The sequence below is a fragment of the Engystomops pustulosus genome, chromosome 1, assembly GCF_040894005.1.
Source record: "Engystomops pustulosus chromosome 1, aEngPut4.maternal, whole genome shotgun sequence".
In the NCBI taxonomy this organism is placed as follows: Eukaryota; Metazoa; Chordata; class Amphibia; order Anura; family Leptodactylidae; genus Engystomops; species Engystomops pustulosus.
In genome coordinates, this window is record NC_092411.1 from 39,198,610 (window position 1) to 39,218,273 (window position 19,664).

General features: G+C 42.3%; 1 protein-coding gene across 2 annotated transcripts; it reads right to left on the reverse strand.

The window, feature by feature from the left end:
- Positions 1-8,243: 8,243 nt before the first annotated feature.
- Positions 8,244-18,464, reverse strand: TMEM174 (transmembrane protein 174). 2 transcript variants are annotated; one of them, XM_072117876.1, is made up of 3 exons: positions 17,815-18,464; positions 10,650-10,774; positions 8,244-9,579 (listed from the first exon to the last, which is right to left on the reverse strand). In XM_072117876.1, the coding sequence occupies exons 1-2, from the start codon at positions 18,420-18,422 to the stop codon at positions 10,681-10,683; spliced, it is 702 nt and encodes a 233-aa protein (XP_071973977.1). In that variant the 5' UTR covers positions 18,423-18,464; the 3' UTR covers positions 8,244-9,579; positions 10,650-10,680. The 2 variants fall into 2 exon arrangements, with proteins under 2 accessions (XP_071973977.1, XP_071973892.1); XM_072117791.1 differs by having other exon boundaries at positions 10,650-10,777.
- Between the last annotated feature and the right edge of the window lie 1,200 nt (positions 18,465-19,664).

A 19,664-nucleotide genomic window follows, 5' to 3' on the forward strand; every position in this document is an offset into this window, starting at 1 on the left:
TGAAAGATTGTCTTGACCATGGCTACATGCCTAAATGCACTGAGTTGTCGCCATGTGATTGGCTGATTAGAAATTAAGTGTTAACAAGCAGTTGGACAGGTGTACATAATAAAGTGGCCGGTGAGTGTAGATCTGTTACAGATGTATGTGTAGCACCTAATCCTAAGAGAGATAAGTGAGGTAGTGAGAAGTAGCAGAAGGTCCAATCTATTTAATCGAATTGGGGCCGTAATAAAAATGCCATTTAGCCCACATGCGATTGTAAGAGGGTATGGAGCCTGTTCTCATAGCAGTGAGATCCTCCATAACTGCACTGAACTGTACCCCTTGTATAAACCTCCAAAACAGACTGGAAAGAGTCAGATTTCCATTTTTGGGCAATCTGTACTCTAGTAACAGTCGTCTAATTTACAACAGGTAGTTGTCTTATTTTCCATCATTGTGTAATCTTTAAAGTTTTCTTAATGTCCTTTGATGATCAGAACTTAGTATGTATACAAAACAGTACATTTTTGGTTAAAGGGAACCTACCCCCACAAATCTACCTATAAAGGTAGATTGGGTGGTAGGTGGATCAATGGGACATGAGGATGGCCCTTTTAAGGGCTAATCCTCACGTCCCCACACTTTTTTGATAACTTTTATTAGATATATATTCAAATTTACTTATGCGGCTACTGGGGCGTGGAGTAGCCGCATCTGAGGTTACACGAGGCGGCTACTCCACGCCCCGGTAGCCACTTTACCCCTCCTACTCACCCATCTTCGGCACGCAGCTCCGTGTAGCTGCGCGCCCTCGTCCGGCGATCCTGCCGTCTGCGCATGCGCAGAAGAGCAGGCCCGCGCCTGCGCTTTCACTGCTCCGAAACAGACGCGGGCCTGCTCTTCTGCGCATGCGCAGACGGCAGGATCGCTGAACGAGGGCTCGCAGCTAGGCGGAGCTGCGCGCTGAAGATGGTTGAGTAGGAGGGGTAAAGTGGCTACCGGGGCGTGGAGTAGCCGCCTCGTGTAATCTCAGATGCGGCTACTCCATGCCCCAGTAGCCGCATAAGTAAATTTGAATATATATCTAATAAAAGTTATCAAAAAAGTGCGGGGACATGAGGATTAGCCCTTAAAAGGGCTATCCTCACGTCCCATTGATCCATCTACCACCCAATCTACCTTTATAGGTAGATTTGTGGTGGTAGGTGCCCTTTAAAGGTTTGTTGGATTATTGGATTTAGCGCACCCACGTCATAGTTGTACCTGGTACGTAGCTGCCCTCTGGGGCTAATCCGCAACTTACTGTTTGTTTGTGCAAGCACAGACTTCTCACCAATGGCTTCTTTGAGGACATAGTCATTGGCTATCCCTTGGATCTTCTTATTTAGTCTCATCAAGCTGATGGAAACCAGGTAAGAGTCTATAATGCCTTAAGGTTTTTACATTTAGGCTGAATCATCTTCTAATAGGCTTTACCCAGAATTACAAGGCTCTGTTTTATAGGGGACACATCATTATCGATGGGAGGTTCCACCTGTCAGAATCCAACTGATCAGAACACTATTCTATATCTAGTGTGAGGGGCTAGCACTTAATCTTGCAACGGACAAGGTCATATTGGATCAGTCTTGTATACTGCAGGGAGACAGGGTCAAAACCCAATTAAATAAATGGTGTAAAGGTTGTTAACAAAGGTGCAACTGTGAGGACAGAGTGCCGAAAGGCTTTGTGACAACTGTGACCTGGTGGCAGGTAAGACGAAAAATTACTGCTGATATTCCAAGCTTGTTGGTTATAGCGCCTCAAAAGGATATCTCGAACTTCCAATCTTAAAATTAATCTCGTGCTTTATTTCATAAAACATAGATAAAAAATCGCGACTTCTTTCGGTTCTGTACTAGAACCTTCTTCAGGCAAAACATAAAACTTACATTATGTTAATCCGTATAAATGCATATACACCGGAAATGTAGTCTCCGATACTCTTAGATTGCATCCGGCTCAAACGGTTACCGGAGTGCAAGGTCATCATCCAATACAATGTGAACATACATAAAAAATACATAAAAAAAGGTACAAAAGATTAATGTAAGCAGAGAAGGACAAAGAAGGACCAATTCAATAAAACCAATATAAGAAAATGCAATGTCTTTATATTTCTCCGCAATCAAAAGTTCACCGGAGTTCAGTGAGATCTTCCGGTTGGAACATGTCTTTTTATACTAAGCATATTCATTCTGAGATAATGGGGCAGATTTACTTACCCGTTCCATTCGCGATCCAGGGGCACATTCTCTGCGGTGGATTCGGGTCTTCCGGTGATTCACTAAGGCAGTTCACGATCCGTTGCTGGGTGCAGGTAAGCGCGTGTCCAGGGACACTTTTTTTTTTAGTGCGGGGCAATTCAGGGAAAATCGACGCAAATTGGAAATATTTGGGTAACCCGCCGTAAAATCGCGATTCGGGCCCTTAGTAAATGACCCCCTATGCGCCTAAAGAGAGACACATACTAGAAATTAAGTATGATGGCTCATGATAGATTCTTGTATGAGCGTAGCACATCGAAAGAGAGATACATACTAGAAATTAAGTATGATGGCCTGTGATGGATTTTTGTATGAGAGTGGCAGGTAGGCTGACTGGGGACAAGACGGTAAGTTATCTTGCCAGAGTGAGTTCTGTACCAAGAAGTGGTGTCCAGTATGAACCAACCTACCAGAGTGGCATAGTGGGCAGGTGCAGGACATTTCTTCCCTCCATCTGCACATGACCTATAGCCTGTGCCAGGAACCAAGAACTTTCGAGCAGTTTTACAGGCAGGACCTGGCCTAGTACTCACCGGCAGTGGAGGTGACTTTTACATTCATTGGGAGGCCGAGCAGTGAAGTGGGAGGGCGATTTAATCATACACTGGTGCACCATAAATCCCCCCTGAAGAGTGTTAGCCACTGCTCTGCCTCTTCATTCATATGTGGAGATCTCTGTTTTTATGATTTCTGGGAATCCAACTCCTAGCAATTTTTAATGATCAAACATTATTTATATTGATGATAATCTGCTATCACTATCATGAAAATAATAAATTGAAAATTACTTAAACCACCTCAGCATAAAATCCTGCAAGACAGAAGCCTTATCTTACAATGAAAAACAGGCAAGCCTAGCTGTGTTTTCTCCAAACCTACATGGAGTCTATGAGAAACAAGTTATGGTTTGATGAAACAAAATTGAACTTTTTTCCCAAGGTAATTTTGGGCAAACCCATCATTAAGTGGACACCATGCCCACAGTGATTCATGGGAGGGGGCAACATTATGCTTTGGGGAGGTTTTTCTCCAGCTGGAATTGGAGGTCTTAGTAAAGCTGGATACAACTATAAACTATTCCAAAGATCACTCAAAAAGTGGAATGGCTTCACCAGAAGAAGTTGTGGAGCCCAGCTAAAGGATATCCCTGAATCCAGTTGAACATGTGTGGGTTGACATGAAGAGAACTGTCCACAGGAGATTCCATCACTATCTGTCATATTTGGAAAAAGTGCTTTCCTTTTGCAAGGGAGACTGAGCCAATATTTCCAAGTCTTGATGGCATCATTTTGATAGACTCCCACTCATCGTTATACCGGTGAATGCACCAGTGGACTCTGACACCTACTGACTCTGCCCCCGTGACTGCTGATATCCCTCCCTCAGACACAGATTGAGCTTAAAACATTGAAGCATCAAATGTGCTTCTCCGCTGGTGTGTGTTGTACACAGTAGTAGAGAGAGACAAGGAGAGGAGAGCTGCTGGGGAACATGGAAAGGTGAATATCTAGTGTTTAGCTAAAAGATTCTTTGTACCATGTTAGTCAGTGGTTAAATAGATGAAAGTTGAGAGTCCTCAGTTGATGATTGCTTTTTTTGGCTAACTAAAAAAAGATTATGACAATTGGATCATGTGGAGAAAAGCCACATAAGGATAAGATGATGGGGCTACAATATGCTGCCACAATATATTAGGGGGGAGATTGTAGGGGCCACAAATGGGGCGAAAGTTAAGGGGTCACAATTTGAAGGAGCCCATCATATGAGGGGGAGATGAGGGAATGCACAATATGAGGAAGAAATGAGAGGGCCACAATATGAAGGGCAGATGAGAGGGACCACAATATGTGGGAGAGATGAGAGTGGCCACAATATAAATGGGAAATGAGGGGGGTACAATATGATGGGGAAATGCAGGGTCAAAATATAAGGGAGTTATGAAAGGGGCCACAATATGAGAAGGAGACGAGATGGGGCTACAATATGAGGAGGAGATAAGAGGTCACAATATTAGAGAAAGATAAGAGGAGCCGGCGGAGCCACAATATATTGAGGGAGATGAGTAGCCACAGTATAAAGGTGAGAGTAGAGGGCCCACTTTATGAGGCTTAGAGGAGTGGGGCCCCAATATGAGGGGAGATGAGAGGAGCCATAATATGAAGGGAGATGAGAGGGGGCCATAATATGATGGGGATTTGGGGAAGGTACATATAGTCTGCTTTAATGCTTTATGTTCTGCCTTAATATTGTGTTAAGATTGAATTGTGCTTTGAAAGGCATCTCAAGCAGAAACAAAATAACTGATACCAGTGGTGTAAATCACGGGTGTTGTTCAGATCATGAAATGTGACCAGCACACAGTCTTTGTTTCATGGACCGCAAACATTTTTTTATGGTCTCTATTCTAATGGTCTAATATTCATTTGGTTTTGGATTGAATTGTACAGATTACAGGCAACAATAGAGTTGAAAAAAGTTCTAAAATTATTTTTCTTGGGCTGTTTATGTTACATGAAAACAAAATTGGCATTTTAACATGGTTTGTAGACTTTTTATACCCACCATATGTTGCTTACTGCTACCTCTGAGTTGTAGCTGCCGAATACTTTGGAATAAACACGCTGATTTTTGGAGACTGTTACTGGAAATGTTGAATGTGGAGCAAGATATATTATTATTTCTCCTATACTGCAGTGAGGCACAGACTATCCTTCATAGCAAGAACGGAGCAGATGTTGCTTTTCACATTTTGCGGCCGCTCATACACTCACCTATGATTTATTTATTCCCAAATACACATCATTGTTCACAAATGCACAAAAATAAACCTTCCCCACTGGTCTGATTTCTGCTCTCGCTAGTTACACGGGGTTAATTAGAACTTTATTTACTTCAAGCTAATTAGTTTGTGTAGTGGTCTGAGAGTCCTGGATAATGACGCCACAAAATGGGCGGTCTCCGGAGACACGTTACATAACATGCCATTCATTATCACTCCATATTGTTTTGGAGGTCAGTTCCCAATTATCCTTAATGTGTTTGTAGAATGTATATGTGGATGTAATTACACCACGATTATTTACATCCACTGAAATGATATAGCATCTACCTACAGACATGGGGGAGCAACATGTGACGCTACCAGGAAGAAAAAAGTCACCAAGACCACTAATATACTGCACAGGGAAAAACGTATACCTCTGCAGGGTCATCAATCTAGATTAATAAGTAGTTAAAAAAAACCAAATGACTTCTAATGAGAAAAAATGCTTAAAAATACACTCCTATAGGCCAGATACTGATCACTTGACACATTTACAGTAAATTATAAAAAGATATTAATTCCAATAATATTAACCTGTACCAATTAGCTATTAGCCCCAGACTAATGTTTGCATAAAATTGTGTTTCTTCAAAATTAAGCCGGAGCATGATTTGTAAGCCTTTTCGAAGTGGGGTTGAAAGGTAAGCCCAAAATTAAGCACACTTCAAATGGCTTATAAACTGTGGCAACTAAAAACACAGTTCTGGTGTTATTCTAAAGAGGAGAATCGGGATTTTTTTTTTTATACATATCAACCACTTCTGACTATAACTATAGGTTTCTCTTCTTCTGTGATACCTTGAAACACAGTGGGCCGGATTTATTATTAGTGAGGCAAACTGCAGTGCAGGAAGTTTGCCTCACTAATGAGCAGCGGACGACACATTCATGAAGACCGGATCTTGCACCCAAAGTGCATGAACTTTATGCACCAAATTATTTATGGTGCCCTCAGTTCAAGGGGCGTGCGCCACATTTCTGTCGGACTCGCCAACATAAATGTAGACATCAGAGTTCCCCTTTCTGTGCACAGTATTGTGTCGCAGTGTGCATAGTGCAGACTGGCACAGACTGCATCTGGGCCGTACAGACGTATATATGTACATCGGGGCCAATGTATGATATTAAAAGAAGGATTCTCTACTTTAAAATGACTGCAGAACTGTGACACAGTTCAGAAGTTATGGCTGTTTAAGGTGTGCCCCATCCAGTGTCAGCAGAAGGCAGCATGGAGGAGGAGGAAGAAGGAGCTGCATGGAGTCAGAGCTGAGAATTTGAAGAAGATGAAAATATGATTATATTTGAATAAATGTGGATTTTTTTTCGGAGCACAAAATATTGAACCTTGTATTATTCAATGAGCATGTAACTCTATAGTACTTTCCTTTTTATATAGATTTTTTCTCCCAACATCACACTAACAGCAGATATTAAAAAAAATTACATATGATCCTCCCTTTTCCAGTGAATACACGGCTAAAAAAATAAAGGGAACACTGTAACACATCCTAGATCTGAATGAATGCAATATTCTCATTGAATACTTTGTTCTTTACAAAGTTGAATGTGCAGAGTACAAAATAACATGAAAATCATAATTGAAAATTCAATTTATTAACCAGTAGACGGCTGGATTTGGAGTCACCCACAAAATTAAAGTAGAGAAGCACATTACAGGCTGATCTAACACTAAAGTAATCTTTGTAAAAATAAGGCTCAGTATTATGTGTGGCCTCCACGTGCCTGTATGACCTCCCTACAATGTCTGGACTAAAGTATTCGCTAACTCCTGGACAGTCTGTGGTGCAACGTGACGTTGGTGGATGAAGCAAGACATGATGTCCCAGATGTGTTCTATCAGATTTATGTCTGGGGAACGAGCGGACCAGTCCATAGCTTCAATACCTTCATCTTGCAGGAATTGCTGACACTCTCCAGCCACATTAGTTCTAGCATTGTCCTGCATTAGGAGGAACCCAGGGTCAACCGCACCAGAATATGGTCTCATAAGGGTCTGAGGATCTAATCTCAGTACCTAATGGCAGTCAGGCCACCTCTGGTGATCACATAGAGGGCCGTGCGGCCCTCCAAAGAAATGCCACCCCACACCATTACTGACCCACTGCCAAACAGCTCATGCTGAAGGATGTTGCAGGCAGCAGATCGTTCTCCATGGCCTCTCCAAACTCTGTCACATCAATCGCATGTGCTCAGTGTGAACCTGCTTTTATCTGTAAAGAGCACAAGACACTAGTGGTGAATTTGCTAATCCTGGTTTTCTATGGCAAATGCCAACAACCATCTGTGGACGTAGGGCCCTTATACCATCCTCATAGAGTTAGTTTCTAACCATTTGTGCAGACACATGCACATTTGTGCCTGCTGGAGGTCATTTTGCAGGACACGGGCAGTGCTCCTTCTGTTCCTCCTTGCACCAAGCCAGAGGGAGCCGTCCTGCTGCTGGGTTGTTGCCCTCTTACAGACCCCTCCATGTCTACTGGCCAGTCCCCTGGCATCTCCTCCAGTCTCTGGACACTATGCTGACAGACACAGCAAGCCTTCTGGCTACAGCTCGCATTTATGTGCCGTCCTGGATGAGCTGCACAGACTGAGGAACTTGTGTGGATTGTAGAGTCCATCTCATGCTACCATGAGTGTGAAAGTTTCACCAACATTCAGAATTGACCACAACATCAGCCAGAAAGTATTGGTACTAAGATGTGGTCAGTGGTCCCCACCTGCAGAACCACTGTTGTCTATTCCATTTGCACACCTTTGAGCAGTGTATTATTGTAGTACATGTACTGTCAGGAGACAGTTATACTCTATACAGTATACATATGGAGCAGACTCTTTAGGACTGGTCTGGTAATTGTTATTTCTAGTACTCAAAAATACCTAATCATATGTAATAACTAACTATATGGAACAACTTAAAAATTAATGTTCTTTATTCATACCAGAATATCAGTACATATATAAGTAGCTTATGTACATTGTGCATAATAAATTGTATGTAAATATTATTATACATGAAATTAGCAGCAATTTTTATAGGGCATCTGAAAGGTTGCACTGTGGGTGCAAAGATATATATATATATATATATATATATATATATATACTGTACATTACTTATAGTTGCTGTTAGGCCAACGGACACAGGGAATCCTTGCATCAAATTGTGCAACTTTTTTAAAAGTTGCACATTAAATATCTGACTAAATATCGAGGATTGCCTTGATGTATCAAGCAGCAATTGAAAAGTGGAGTAAGTTTACAATAGTCCCCGAAAAGGCACAAATACAGTCCTGGTGACAATTATTGGTGTCACCACAATGATAAATGCCACCTGATTAAACAATGAAATGTCACACACTACACACAGCTACATTGCTCAGTATCTCATAAGTCTCCTAGCGTTCTCTTATATGACAGTTGTTCTCGTGTTCCTTCTTTTACCACAGTAGATATACTATTACGTATAGTATCTAGATAAAATATAAGTACATGCAATATTTGATTAGTGAGAACCCTGAAACCCCCACAGCAGGGGTGTAACTAGGAGAGGCAGGGCCCCATATCTGAATGGGGCCTCCTATCCCCTCAGAGAATATACATATTTATATAGTCACACATTTATACACTCTTACACACATACACACATGAATGCACTGATATATACATTAATACACTTCCACAGATCTGTCCAAGTAGCTGCTGACCACATGGGGGAAGTCGACAGCAGGAATTAGAGATGAAAGATCCATAGTTCTATAGTTGTGCTGTCCCCTCCCTCTCCCCCGACGTTTCTTATCTGAGCTGCTGATTCAGGCTGTGTATTGTGGATGATGTGCACTGTTATATACATATTATACTGTACAATGTGCAGCATAATATATTTATAACAGTGCACATCCTCCATTCTTTAGTGTGTCAGGTCGGATGATAGGGCCCCCTGACACTGCGGGCCCCAAAGCAGCAGCAACCACTGTAGATACTCCCCTGCCCCACAGATCATCTATTTAAAGCAAATGCAATGAAAAATAACAAGAAAAACGAGACACAACAAAATTCCACATATTGTTCAATGGAAAGGATCTGTGTTCGAGTGTGAATGAGCCCTTGCATGTAGCCAGTCATTTAAATAACTAGCATGTAATATTACATTTTCCCTGTAAAGTAAAATAGATATCAAGATATATGGCGGGGTCTCAGGAGCCGGGCCCTCAACATCAGCTGATCACTGGAGAAGGGGTAAGCTGTTACACACATTAGATATCTAACAATCATCCAGTCTATAATTAATCTTCCTGATACACAGGGAGAGGATAATGAATATATTTTTTAAAGGGTCTTCATTGTCCATAATGCTCTTGACAATGATCTCTAGATCTTCCACAGGAGACAACACTGAGGTCCTGATGAGCTGAGGTCACTTATGAATTGAGACGTGTACTTGCACTGCATGATGAAAGAGAAACAGAGGACAATACAGAATAAGATTTTATATTGATATAAATATTTTTTAAAAATCCAAGGCAGCTATTCAATATTTAAAGTGTACGTAAACTTTTTAAAAAGCTTCAAAGATCAATAATACAAATAAATTAATAATAAACTTTGCAATATACTTTGATAAAAAAATCTGTTTTTGTGTCCTTTTTCCTCTGTCTTTCTGCCTTATTTAAAAGGAAACCTACCATTTGATTTGATGCATTATGAAGCACACATACATTAAGACTGCTGTAGCTACAATGATGCAGGATCATATCTTGTTTTTTTTATTAATAAAATTATGATACTGAAGCTCTCTCACTCCTTTGCCTGGCTCGGTGCTTTTCCTTTCACATTAGTTATGCACTGCACCAGAGGATGATGCAATCTCTGTTCTCCCTGCCAGGCAGAATAATCAATTGCGGAACCATCCCCCAGGTTGTTTAGTCCTGTCTTGGCTGTTCAGAAAGCTCTGTGTGTAATGTGAAAACAGTTTTCCCAAGGTCCTGAATATTATAATTGTATTTTTCAGGAAAACCACTCAACCTCTCACTCCTGTGTACTGGACTTTAGAGACATAGAGACATTTAGAGATATATGTATATATATGCATATTTCTATACTCACAATTTATACATTTCTACAGATCTGTCCCAGTAGCTGCTGACCACATGGAGGAAGTAGACGTCAGGAATTAGAGATGAAAGATCCATAGTCCTGTCATTCTGTTGTCCCCTCCCTCTACCCGACATTTCATTCTGTGTACTATGGAAGATGTGCATTGTTATATACAGAATATGCTGTACAATGTGCAGCATGTATATAACATGTATATAACGTTATATAACATATAACGTGTATATAACGGTGCACATCCTCCTTTTTTTATTACAAATTATTTTAGAGGTTTTGCGCTGAAGATGAGGGGCCACATATTTCCCAGAAATAATAAGGATTATCTTATTATCCCCTCTGTGGCTGAAGTCCATTTATGAAGTCATATAAAGGAAGAGTAAGCACAAAAAAGTTCTACTAGCCTTGTGATATTCTACAGTAGCCATAAGGGAATTACTTCAGGTGAGGATACAAGTCCTCGTACAATGGAGGAGGTCCACTATGTCTTTGTGCAACGGGGATATGTTCATGACCGGGAGCGGGAGATCTGCTAAGAGAAAAGAGATCAGTTTAGATTACAGCTCAGACATCACATGTTGTAAAACCAGGAGAGTGGAATATGTTTCTAGTTGGTTTGATACAAAGAAACATCATTGTACATGTAAATTATTCTTGTTTGTGAATGAAGCAGTGGTGGAGTATGGGCACTACTGCTCTAATCATACTGTATGGGGCTGCCGGGCTATCTATATAGTCTGCCCGTTCTATAGAGAGTGAACAATGCACATACAGGGGCGTAATTTTAGGGGGTGCAGAGGTTGCGATCCCACCTGGGCCCAAGAGGTTTAGGGGGCCCATAAGGTCTCACTTTCCCATATGAGAAGGCTATTACTATAAACCATATATTATAGTCAGGGGCCTGCACAGACTTTACACTGGGGCCCATCATACTTCAGTTTTGGTTAATGGGTCTACAAGCTGATGAATCCCATTCAGTTGGAATAACTATCATGTTGCCAATTTTAGCAGTTCTGGCACTGAATTGGCATCAAGATAGAGCAGGTTGCTTCCATCATTTCTGGCAGACAAGGCATTTATAAAGCCAAATCTCCACCTGTTTTGAAGCTTTTGAACCTGGACATATACAAAAAAGTAGAGTCCTACACCACAAGTGATGTTATATTTAGGCCATAGACACTATAATAATACATATAGCGAAAAAGAAAGAGTGTCATACCAGCCAACAAATATAACGACACAAGACCTCAAAAACATAAAAACACTTAAAAGGTGCAATGAAGCACACTGTACACGACTCGGTGAGGTGAGTACAATATAGTCAACCTCACAAAGCCCCTCTGGCTGTTAGAAATTTACATGGTGTTTATTAGAGATGAGCGAGCACTAAAATGCTCGAGTGCTCGTTATTCGAGACGAACTTTTCCAGATGCTCGAGTGCTCGTCTCGAATAACGAGCCCCATTGAAGTCAATGGGAGACTCGAGCATTTTTCAAAGGGACCATGGTTCGGGAATAAAATGTGTTAATTAATTGAAAAAGAATGTCTTCTGATAAGTTAGCAGATGTATGCAAACATCTGCAATCTATTCTTCACTGTTCCACACGTATATTATCTCCCGACAAGTTAACAGATGTGAAGAACAGTGAAGAATAGAATAAAAACAGTGACCACAGGATCATTTAAGTGAAAAACACAGTGAAGAATAGATTGCAGATGTTCTGCACATCTGCTTACTTGTCGGGAGATACGCTGTCCCGGGATCCGCTGCTCTTCTTCCACTGAAGTCTCCCCGATGTCTCCGTGCCCCTCGATGTCTCCGTGCCCCTCGATGTCTCCGTGCCCCTCGATGTCTCCCCGTGCCCCTCGATGTCTCCCCGTGCCCCTCGATGTCTCCGTTCCCCTCGATGTCTCCGTGCCCCTCGATGTCTCCGTGCCCCTCGATGTCTCCGTGCCCCTCGATGTCTCCCCGTGCCCCTCGATGTCTCCCCGTGCCCCTCGATGTCTCCGTGCCCCTCGATGTCTCCGTGCCCCTCGATGTCTCCGTGCCCCTCGATGTCTCCGTGCCCCTCGATGTCTCCGTGCCCCTCGATGTCTCCGTGCCCCTCGATGTCTCCGTGCCCCTCGATGTCTCCCCGTGCCCCTCGATGTCTCCGTGCCCCTCGATGTCTCCGTGCCCCTCGATGTCTCCGTGCCCCTCGATGTCTCCGTGCCCCTCGATGTCTCCCCGTGCCCCTCGATGTCTCCCCGTGCCCCTCGATGTCTCCGTGCCCCTCGATGTCTCCGTGTCCCTCGATGTCTCCGTGCCCCTCGATGTCTCCGTGCCCCTCGATGTCTCCGTGCCCCTCGATGTCTCCGTGCCCCTCGATGTCTCCGTGCCCCTCGATGTCTCCGTGCCCCTCGATGTCTCCGTGCCCCTCGATGTCTCCGTGCCCCTCGATGTCTCCGTGCCCCTCGATGTCTCCCCGTGCCCCTCGATGTCTCCGTGCCCCTCGATGTCTCCGTGCCCCTCGATGTCTCCGTGCCCCTCGATGTCTCCCCGTGCCCCTCGATGTCTCCCCGTGCCCCTCGATGTCTCCGTGCCCCTCGATGTCTCCGTGCCCCTCGATGTCTCCGTGCCCCTCGATGTCTCCCCGTGCCCCTCGATGTCTCCGTGCCCCTCGATGTCTCCGTGCCCCTCGATGTCTCCGTGCCCCTCGATGTCTCCCCGTGCCCCTCGATGTCTCCCCGTGCCCCTCGATGTCTCCGTGCCCCTCGATGTCTCCGTGCCCCTCGATGTCTCCGTGCCCCTCGATGTCTCCGTGCCCCTCGATGTCTCCCCGTGCCCCTCGATGTCTCCGTGCCCCTCGATGTCTCCGTGTCCCTCGATGTCTCCGTGCCCCTCGATGTCTCCGTGCCCCTCGATGTCTCCGTGCCCCTCGATGTCTCCGTGCCCCTCGATGTCTCCCCGTGCCCCTCGATGTCTCCCCGTGCCCCTCGATGTCTCCCCGTGCCCCTCGATGTCTCCGTGCTGCCGCTGCCCCATGTCTCTGTGCTGCTCACCGTGTTCTTCACACATATATATTGTTCTTCACATACTATTTTGTTCGCACCGTTCCGCGCGTATCTTCCGACAAGTAAGCAGATGTGCCGAACATCTGTAATCTATTCTTCACTGTGTTCTTCACTGTGTTTTTCACTTAAATGATCCTGTGTTCACTGTGTTCACTGTTTTTATTCTATTCTTCATTGTTCTTCACTGTGTTTTTTTAATTAAATGCTCGATCTCGAGCAGGGGAAATACTCGTCCGAGCAACGAGCCGTCTCGAGTACCTTAATACTCGAACGAGCATCAAGCTCGGACGAGTATACTCGCTCATCTCTAGTGTTTATGTAAACAAATTCTGTAAACAAAAAAGATAACATGCAATACAAGAGTTTTATAAACAAGTGAAGCAACCCTCACTATATAACCTGTCAGAAGCCTATGTCACCAGGTAAGTAGGTCCAAGCACAGACAGGGTATAACAGGAGGGTAAGATACACCAAGTACAGCCAGGGGGCCCAAGTAATCACCCCACGTGTTACGTCACTAAATGTGACTTCATCAGGGGAAGCTTTCGAACCTGCACTTTGGGCATTACAGGATGGGGAGAGGGATGAAAGTGGGGTGTGCAGGGGGATATTTGCTATAGCTGAATTCTCCACCAAATAAGACTTTTCTAAACAGGTTTAACCTGGAGGAGATACATTCCTGTGCTGTCTAGATCTCCACTTCCCTGCCAGTTTCACCAACCCGCATGCCACTTTGACCACGGAAAACCAGTGGAGAATATAGCAAAAAACTCCACCAGTGTGAACCTGATCTTATGTGCGAACTGGCAGAGTTATGCACCCGATGTTCTAAGGGACTGACGGAGTCTCCTAGTAGATCAGGGTGCCGAAGTGCTGGAACAGGGAATTTCAGGAAGACTTTCAAGTGTGTGAAAAATTCTGTATTTACATATCTTAATATAACCACACATTTTCTTTAATAAATCTATAGCATTCCACACATTGTTACCATTCTCCTTTTTAAAGTGAACCTGTCCCCAGGAATTAATTTTAGCTGGTGACAGGTACCAGTAGCCTATACTAAGCAAAATGCCTTTGTCTGCATTATGAGTCATTTAAGTAGTTTATATAGGTTTAATTTACATTACTTGGCTCCCTGCCAGCAGTGTGTGGTGAGTCCCTGGGTAAGGGCAGCTGTAGCCTGTGTGTGTCTGTATCTCCTCATTCAGTCTTTTTGGACTACACACCATCCCCCGCTCAATACACTTGACAGGGAGGAGGGAGGGGGAGGGAGCTGCATGAATGTGGAGGAGAGGAGACTGACACAGGCTGCAGATGTGTTGTCACTTTTTTTCCAAATGTCTAGGTATAAATACTTGTGATAAGAGACATGTCAGGAAATAAAATACACATGGTGATTAAATGGTAATTGTTTTCCTAGTTTTCATTTTCATCCACCTGACCAAACATTTGCTTACTTTGTGGATCTAACTTCTTGCTATTAGAGGAGGTCCTGAGTGGGTTTTTTACCTCGACATCCCCTATAAAGTACAGACATATTCTTTCAGTGTAAATAGAATCTACTGGCCATAAGGATTAACACATCTCTAGCCAGTGGAATAACTACAGTGGTGGCAGCCATTACAGCCGCTATGGGGCACACAGTGTCAGCGGGCCCCATCATCTGACGTGACACTAAAGAATGGAGGAAGTACCCCCATTACATACATATCATGCTGCACAATGTATAGCATAATATGTACATATTTCTGATGTATATATGCTGTATATGTGTATGTATCTGTGATGTGTATATGCTGTATATGTATATGGTGTATGGTGTATATGTGTGTGTTTAAGTGAAGAACTGTATACTTATGTATATACATATGTGTTCATATATATGAGAGTAACATTTTTATTTTTAAGTGGGAAGGGGACCCCATTATGGGGCCCTGCATCTCCTTCTTACACCCCTGTCTCTAACCCTTTTTCAATATAATCAAGGTAACTAAGTTTCACCCTCTTGTTGACCCCAGTAGGGGGGGCAGGACTGCTGTGGGGAATATATTGTATATATATATATATATTCATATTGTACCCTCACCCATTGATGACAAAGGCCGTTAAGATTTGTAACAGAATTATTGATTATGATACAATGAGGAATCATTCTATAATATATCTATGTGACTTCTTAGCCCTATAACATCTTTTGTTGGTCTATTGTGGAGAAGAAATGAATAGGTATTGGAGCCCTTGGCATCATTCACTCTTGTAGGACATAAAATGTATATGGAGATCACCTTATGTGTTAGACCCAATAGGCTATATGGAGGTAACTGAGATGGTTCCCTTGCTCGTGGACACAATTTATAATTCCATCATGAATTTTCTACCATTGCCAATAATAGTATATCAGTATTGGCAACATTGTCACTGGATTTTTAGTGTTTCTAACATAGAGATGACTTGGCTGTTTTCTCGTGCCATCGCTCTGATAAATCATTACAGGACATGAAGCCATTACAGTAAATAAATCATTGACAGATTCTATCTCAGTCTGTTACTATTATCATACGGTATCTTTCTCCTTGGAATGTTTTATATGAGGTGCAACTACAGTTCAGATAGTTCAGGCATCAGATGCAAGACGTGCACCTTATAATAAACCTATAAGGAAGTCTGTTGGATCCAAAATTCCTCCCGGCCAATTACAATGCCGTCTGCGTTGTCTGTGAGCAGATCCGGCAAATCAGACCTGACATTGGTGCAAGGAAAGGCTGATTTGAATATTCACAAAAAGTGATTTGAATATGATCCATAATAAATGATCTTTGTATTACTTTACTAGGTTTTGACCACTAAGAAATGTTCTTTTTTAACACATTAATAGAGCAATAGGCTTGAGAGAGATTTTGGACCTTATTTTCTCCTTAGACGTTTAAAAACAAACTTTTGAAAAATGTTCAGAGGCTCAATACAGTCACTAATAGACAGAGCTATAGCTATGGTGGCCACTTCCCATCATTGTTCTTATGCTGCATATAAGTGGTGCCTACTCTGACATACCCCAATAGCCATGGCAGTTTATAATATGGGCAGTTTTGGAGTGGGTGACCACCCAAAATCCCCAATAAGTTTGATACTACTCAGTAGACATAACACAGAGTAAGACCTCCAGCTCTCAAACTGCAGAACTGGAATGGTAAAAGAAGCTTGGTTCTGGTACCATATATAGACAGTAAATGTTAATTCATTAATTGTCAAATCATTGGCTATGGCCATTGGTCTCTGCACGTCTGCAGCAACAATGTTGTTATATGTGTTGTAGATTGTTATTAGTGGTGCTGCTTGTATAAGGCCTTCAGTGTATGGAATATGCTTTCTTTCTTGTCCTGCCCACTGGGGTCATTGGTTTGGACCTAACCAAGAACAACATCTGCATGGACTTTATAATTTATCTCTGTGTTTGGACATCCTCCCACACTCCTGCTGCTGATAGGTTAATGTGGAAATAAAATGTTGGGCTCTAACAGGGACAGGCATCAATGTGAATACCCCATAAACAGCATAACATGAACTGTAAATCTTATATGTTGAAAAATAGTAAAGTTAAGTAGAGAAGGATAAGATATAAGTGGCCATTTTATCTCAGAAAACAAGAACTAAGACCTTCTTTTTGGTGACAGATGGCGCTGTGATCACCAAAAATCTAAATGTGTTCAAAAACATTGAAAATGGGGATATTTCAATAAATACACATGTGATCCAAAATCTGAAAATAGACTTGTACAATATTTTTCTATAAGCTATCCAATGTTACCAAATTCCAGCACTTAGTTTGGAGCATTCGATATTTGAAAACTTTGTGGGCAACAAGAAAATCCCCATCTTCAGAGCGGAGGAGACGTAAGTTAATCATCTCTCCAATGTGTGAGAGGCGGGAGCTCACATTACACTGACCCCGTTGTTCTTGGGTCACTCGAAATGTAGTTTACACATAAAAAGTTAGATTCCCCACCACCACCACCTCACGCCCGGGAGGAAGGGTTGAAAATACAGCCTACTTTAGTATCATTGGATAGATTTTTCAGAAAATTTTCGTACGTACTGTACTTTTTCTAGTTTTTCAATCCAATGTGTATTTATCAAGAAATCCACATTTTTGAACAATTTTTTTACCAATTTAGATTTTTGACGTGTACAGCGCCATTTGTCCATGAAAATGACTTGAATAGTAGATTGAATCAATGTCATTTTTCCTGGGGAATCTGAATCTGCAAAACAAAATGTGCATTTTCATTTAAGATTTTAAAGTTGTCCCCGCCCCATCCGGGATTGATTTAGTATAAATGGATAGATTTTTGAAAAATATTTGATACACACATATTTTTAATTTTTGGATCTGAGGTGTATTTTGTGAGATATTCCACCATCCCATCCTTTTTGTTACGCCCTGTATACATGGCAATGATAGAAACATCGAAGTATGAGAAAAAAGTAGCAATCACGTCATAATATGCAGATACACACCTCGCATGGTCTGGAGATTGTGAAGAGTCTTCGTCATCCACAAATGCTGGATTTTCCTGGGGGTAAATAGTAGAGTACTGGGGGGGTAATATTGGAAGGTCTATCCCATTCATTATTCCAGCACCACTGAGGACAGAAGAAGCATTTGGACTTCTTGCTATGTCATCATGAACGGTGTAGGGAGGAGGAATATACTGAACTACTGTGGCACCATGGAAAGTTATTGGTTGATTAATTCCAGTGAAGACAAAGGATTGTCCGGATGAAAGTTGTTCTGGATCCACAGTGGTGTCATTACTTTTCTTACACAGCTTACAAGGGGGCGCCTTAAATTTACAAAAACAAATCAATATGAAGGTTATACCAACTAGAAGCAGAACAGGACCGATCATTTTTGTCCACCCGATCCCTTGACTCTCTTCATGCTTAATCCATCCCATTACAGTGAATGTGATTCCAACAAGTCCCAGAAAAAGTCCAGAAAACAGTAAAGTTGCACTGGCTTTATTCCTATCAGAGACCCGCACTTCAGGTTGGCTGTTTGGATATGGAGGGAGTGAAAATACACTGATGGAGAAATCGTCCACCTGAGGACTGTTCTGTTCCATCGTGAAAAGTCTGCTGCCTCTTCATTCATCCAGGCTGGAAAGAAATCCTTAGCCGCCTGCCAGGGTAAAAGTTCAGGCAGATCCGACGGACTCATGTGATTGCTGCACATAAAGGATAGACTTTGGTAGCAAAGTATAAAGGTCTGAGCAGTGGAGCTTAAATGTAACAGATAAACGTATATTATGCAGATATACAAGGTCTAATTACTGAGTTGTTTATGGATGTTGATAACGTATGGAACTTTTCCTTGGGCATGAACTCTTTACGTAAGTTAAGACATCAGCTCCCAAGAGAGAATCCAGACATTAAAGGGGTATTCTCACGAAGACTAGCTTCTTACATGTACTCAGGATAACAAAATAACACATTTTCTAATTCACTGTTATGAACATAAATACAGCATTTCACATATATAAGTCCAACTTGTCTCTAGCAGTCCTGGTATATACAATTTTGGTTGCCCTGGGATCCAACTGTAAATCTTCTGACTATGATCGGACAGGGCAGATTTTTCTCATAAATAGCCTCTCCTGTATGCACACTGCAGTGCTCTCTGCCTCCTGCTCCTCCCCCTGCATTACAAGATCAGCTCAGACACAGACACTTACTGCTGGCAAGCAGCAGTGTGCAGAGAATTACTCTACAAGTTACAGACAGATACAGTCTTTATCCGGGGGGGGGGGCACTCTGTGTGTGTTATAGCTGAGATGTAGCAGGACTGAAGTGTGTCATTGTGTTTTATATCCATTTTATGGATCTCATCAACTATCAACTCTGATTTGTCTTATCTCTCTTTTTCTATGTGTCGGATACTAGTAGAATGTTCATAATATAGATAAAAGTGTAAATAAACCCTGTACTCTGATAATCTAAGCACATTGTCAGTACACAGGAACAATTCTGTCTGTTGAAATCTCACACAAAGGGAGGTGGTAATTGCTCCTACTTAGTGTAACAGCCTGTGAATTTTCAGCACAGAAGGGATCTGGTAACACGGCCTAGAGCCCTTCTGGCTCATTAGAATAATTTTAAAAGTTAATATTAGAAGAGAGAAAGCCATGGAAAACAAATATAAGATGATTACAAAAGTCACGGTACCTGGATCTATTAATAAGTGTATCTGGTTTATCATGCTTTATTTTGATGGTCGATTTCCTTTAAGACTTGTTCCCACCATACACTACCAATATCTGCCAGGTCCTAGTGCCTATTGACCTTATAGGCCATACAAGTGCACTCTG

Bases quoted from the DNA above. Each gene is read 5' to 3' on its own strand.
- TMEM174 (XM_072117791.1), bottom strand. From the start codon at position 18,422: ATGGAACAGAACAGTCCTCAGGTGGACGATTTCTCCATCAGTGTATTT. The intron at 10,778-17,814 runs GTGTGTATCTGC...CTTTTCTCTTAG, and splicing joins CAATCTCCAGACCATGCGAG to CAGATCTCCCGCTCCCGGTC.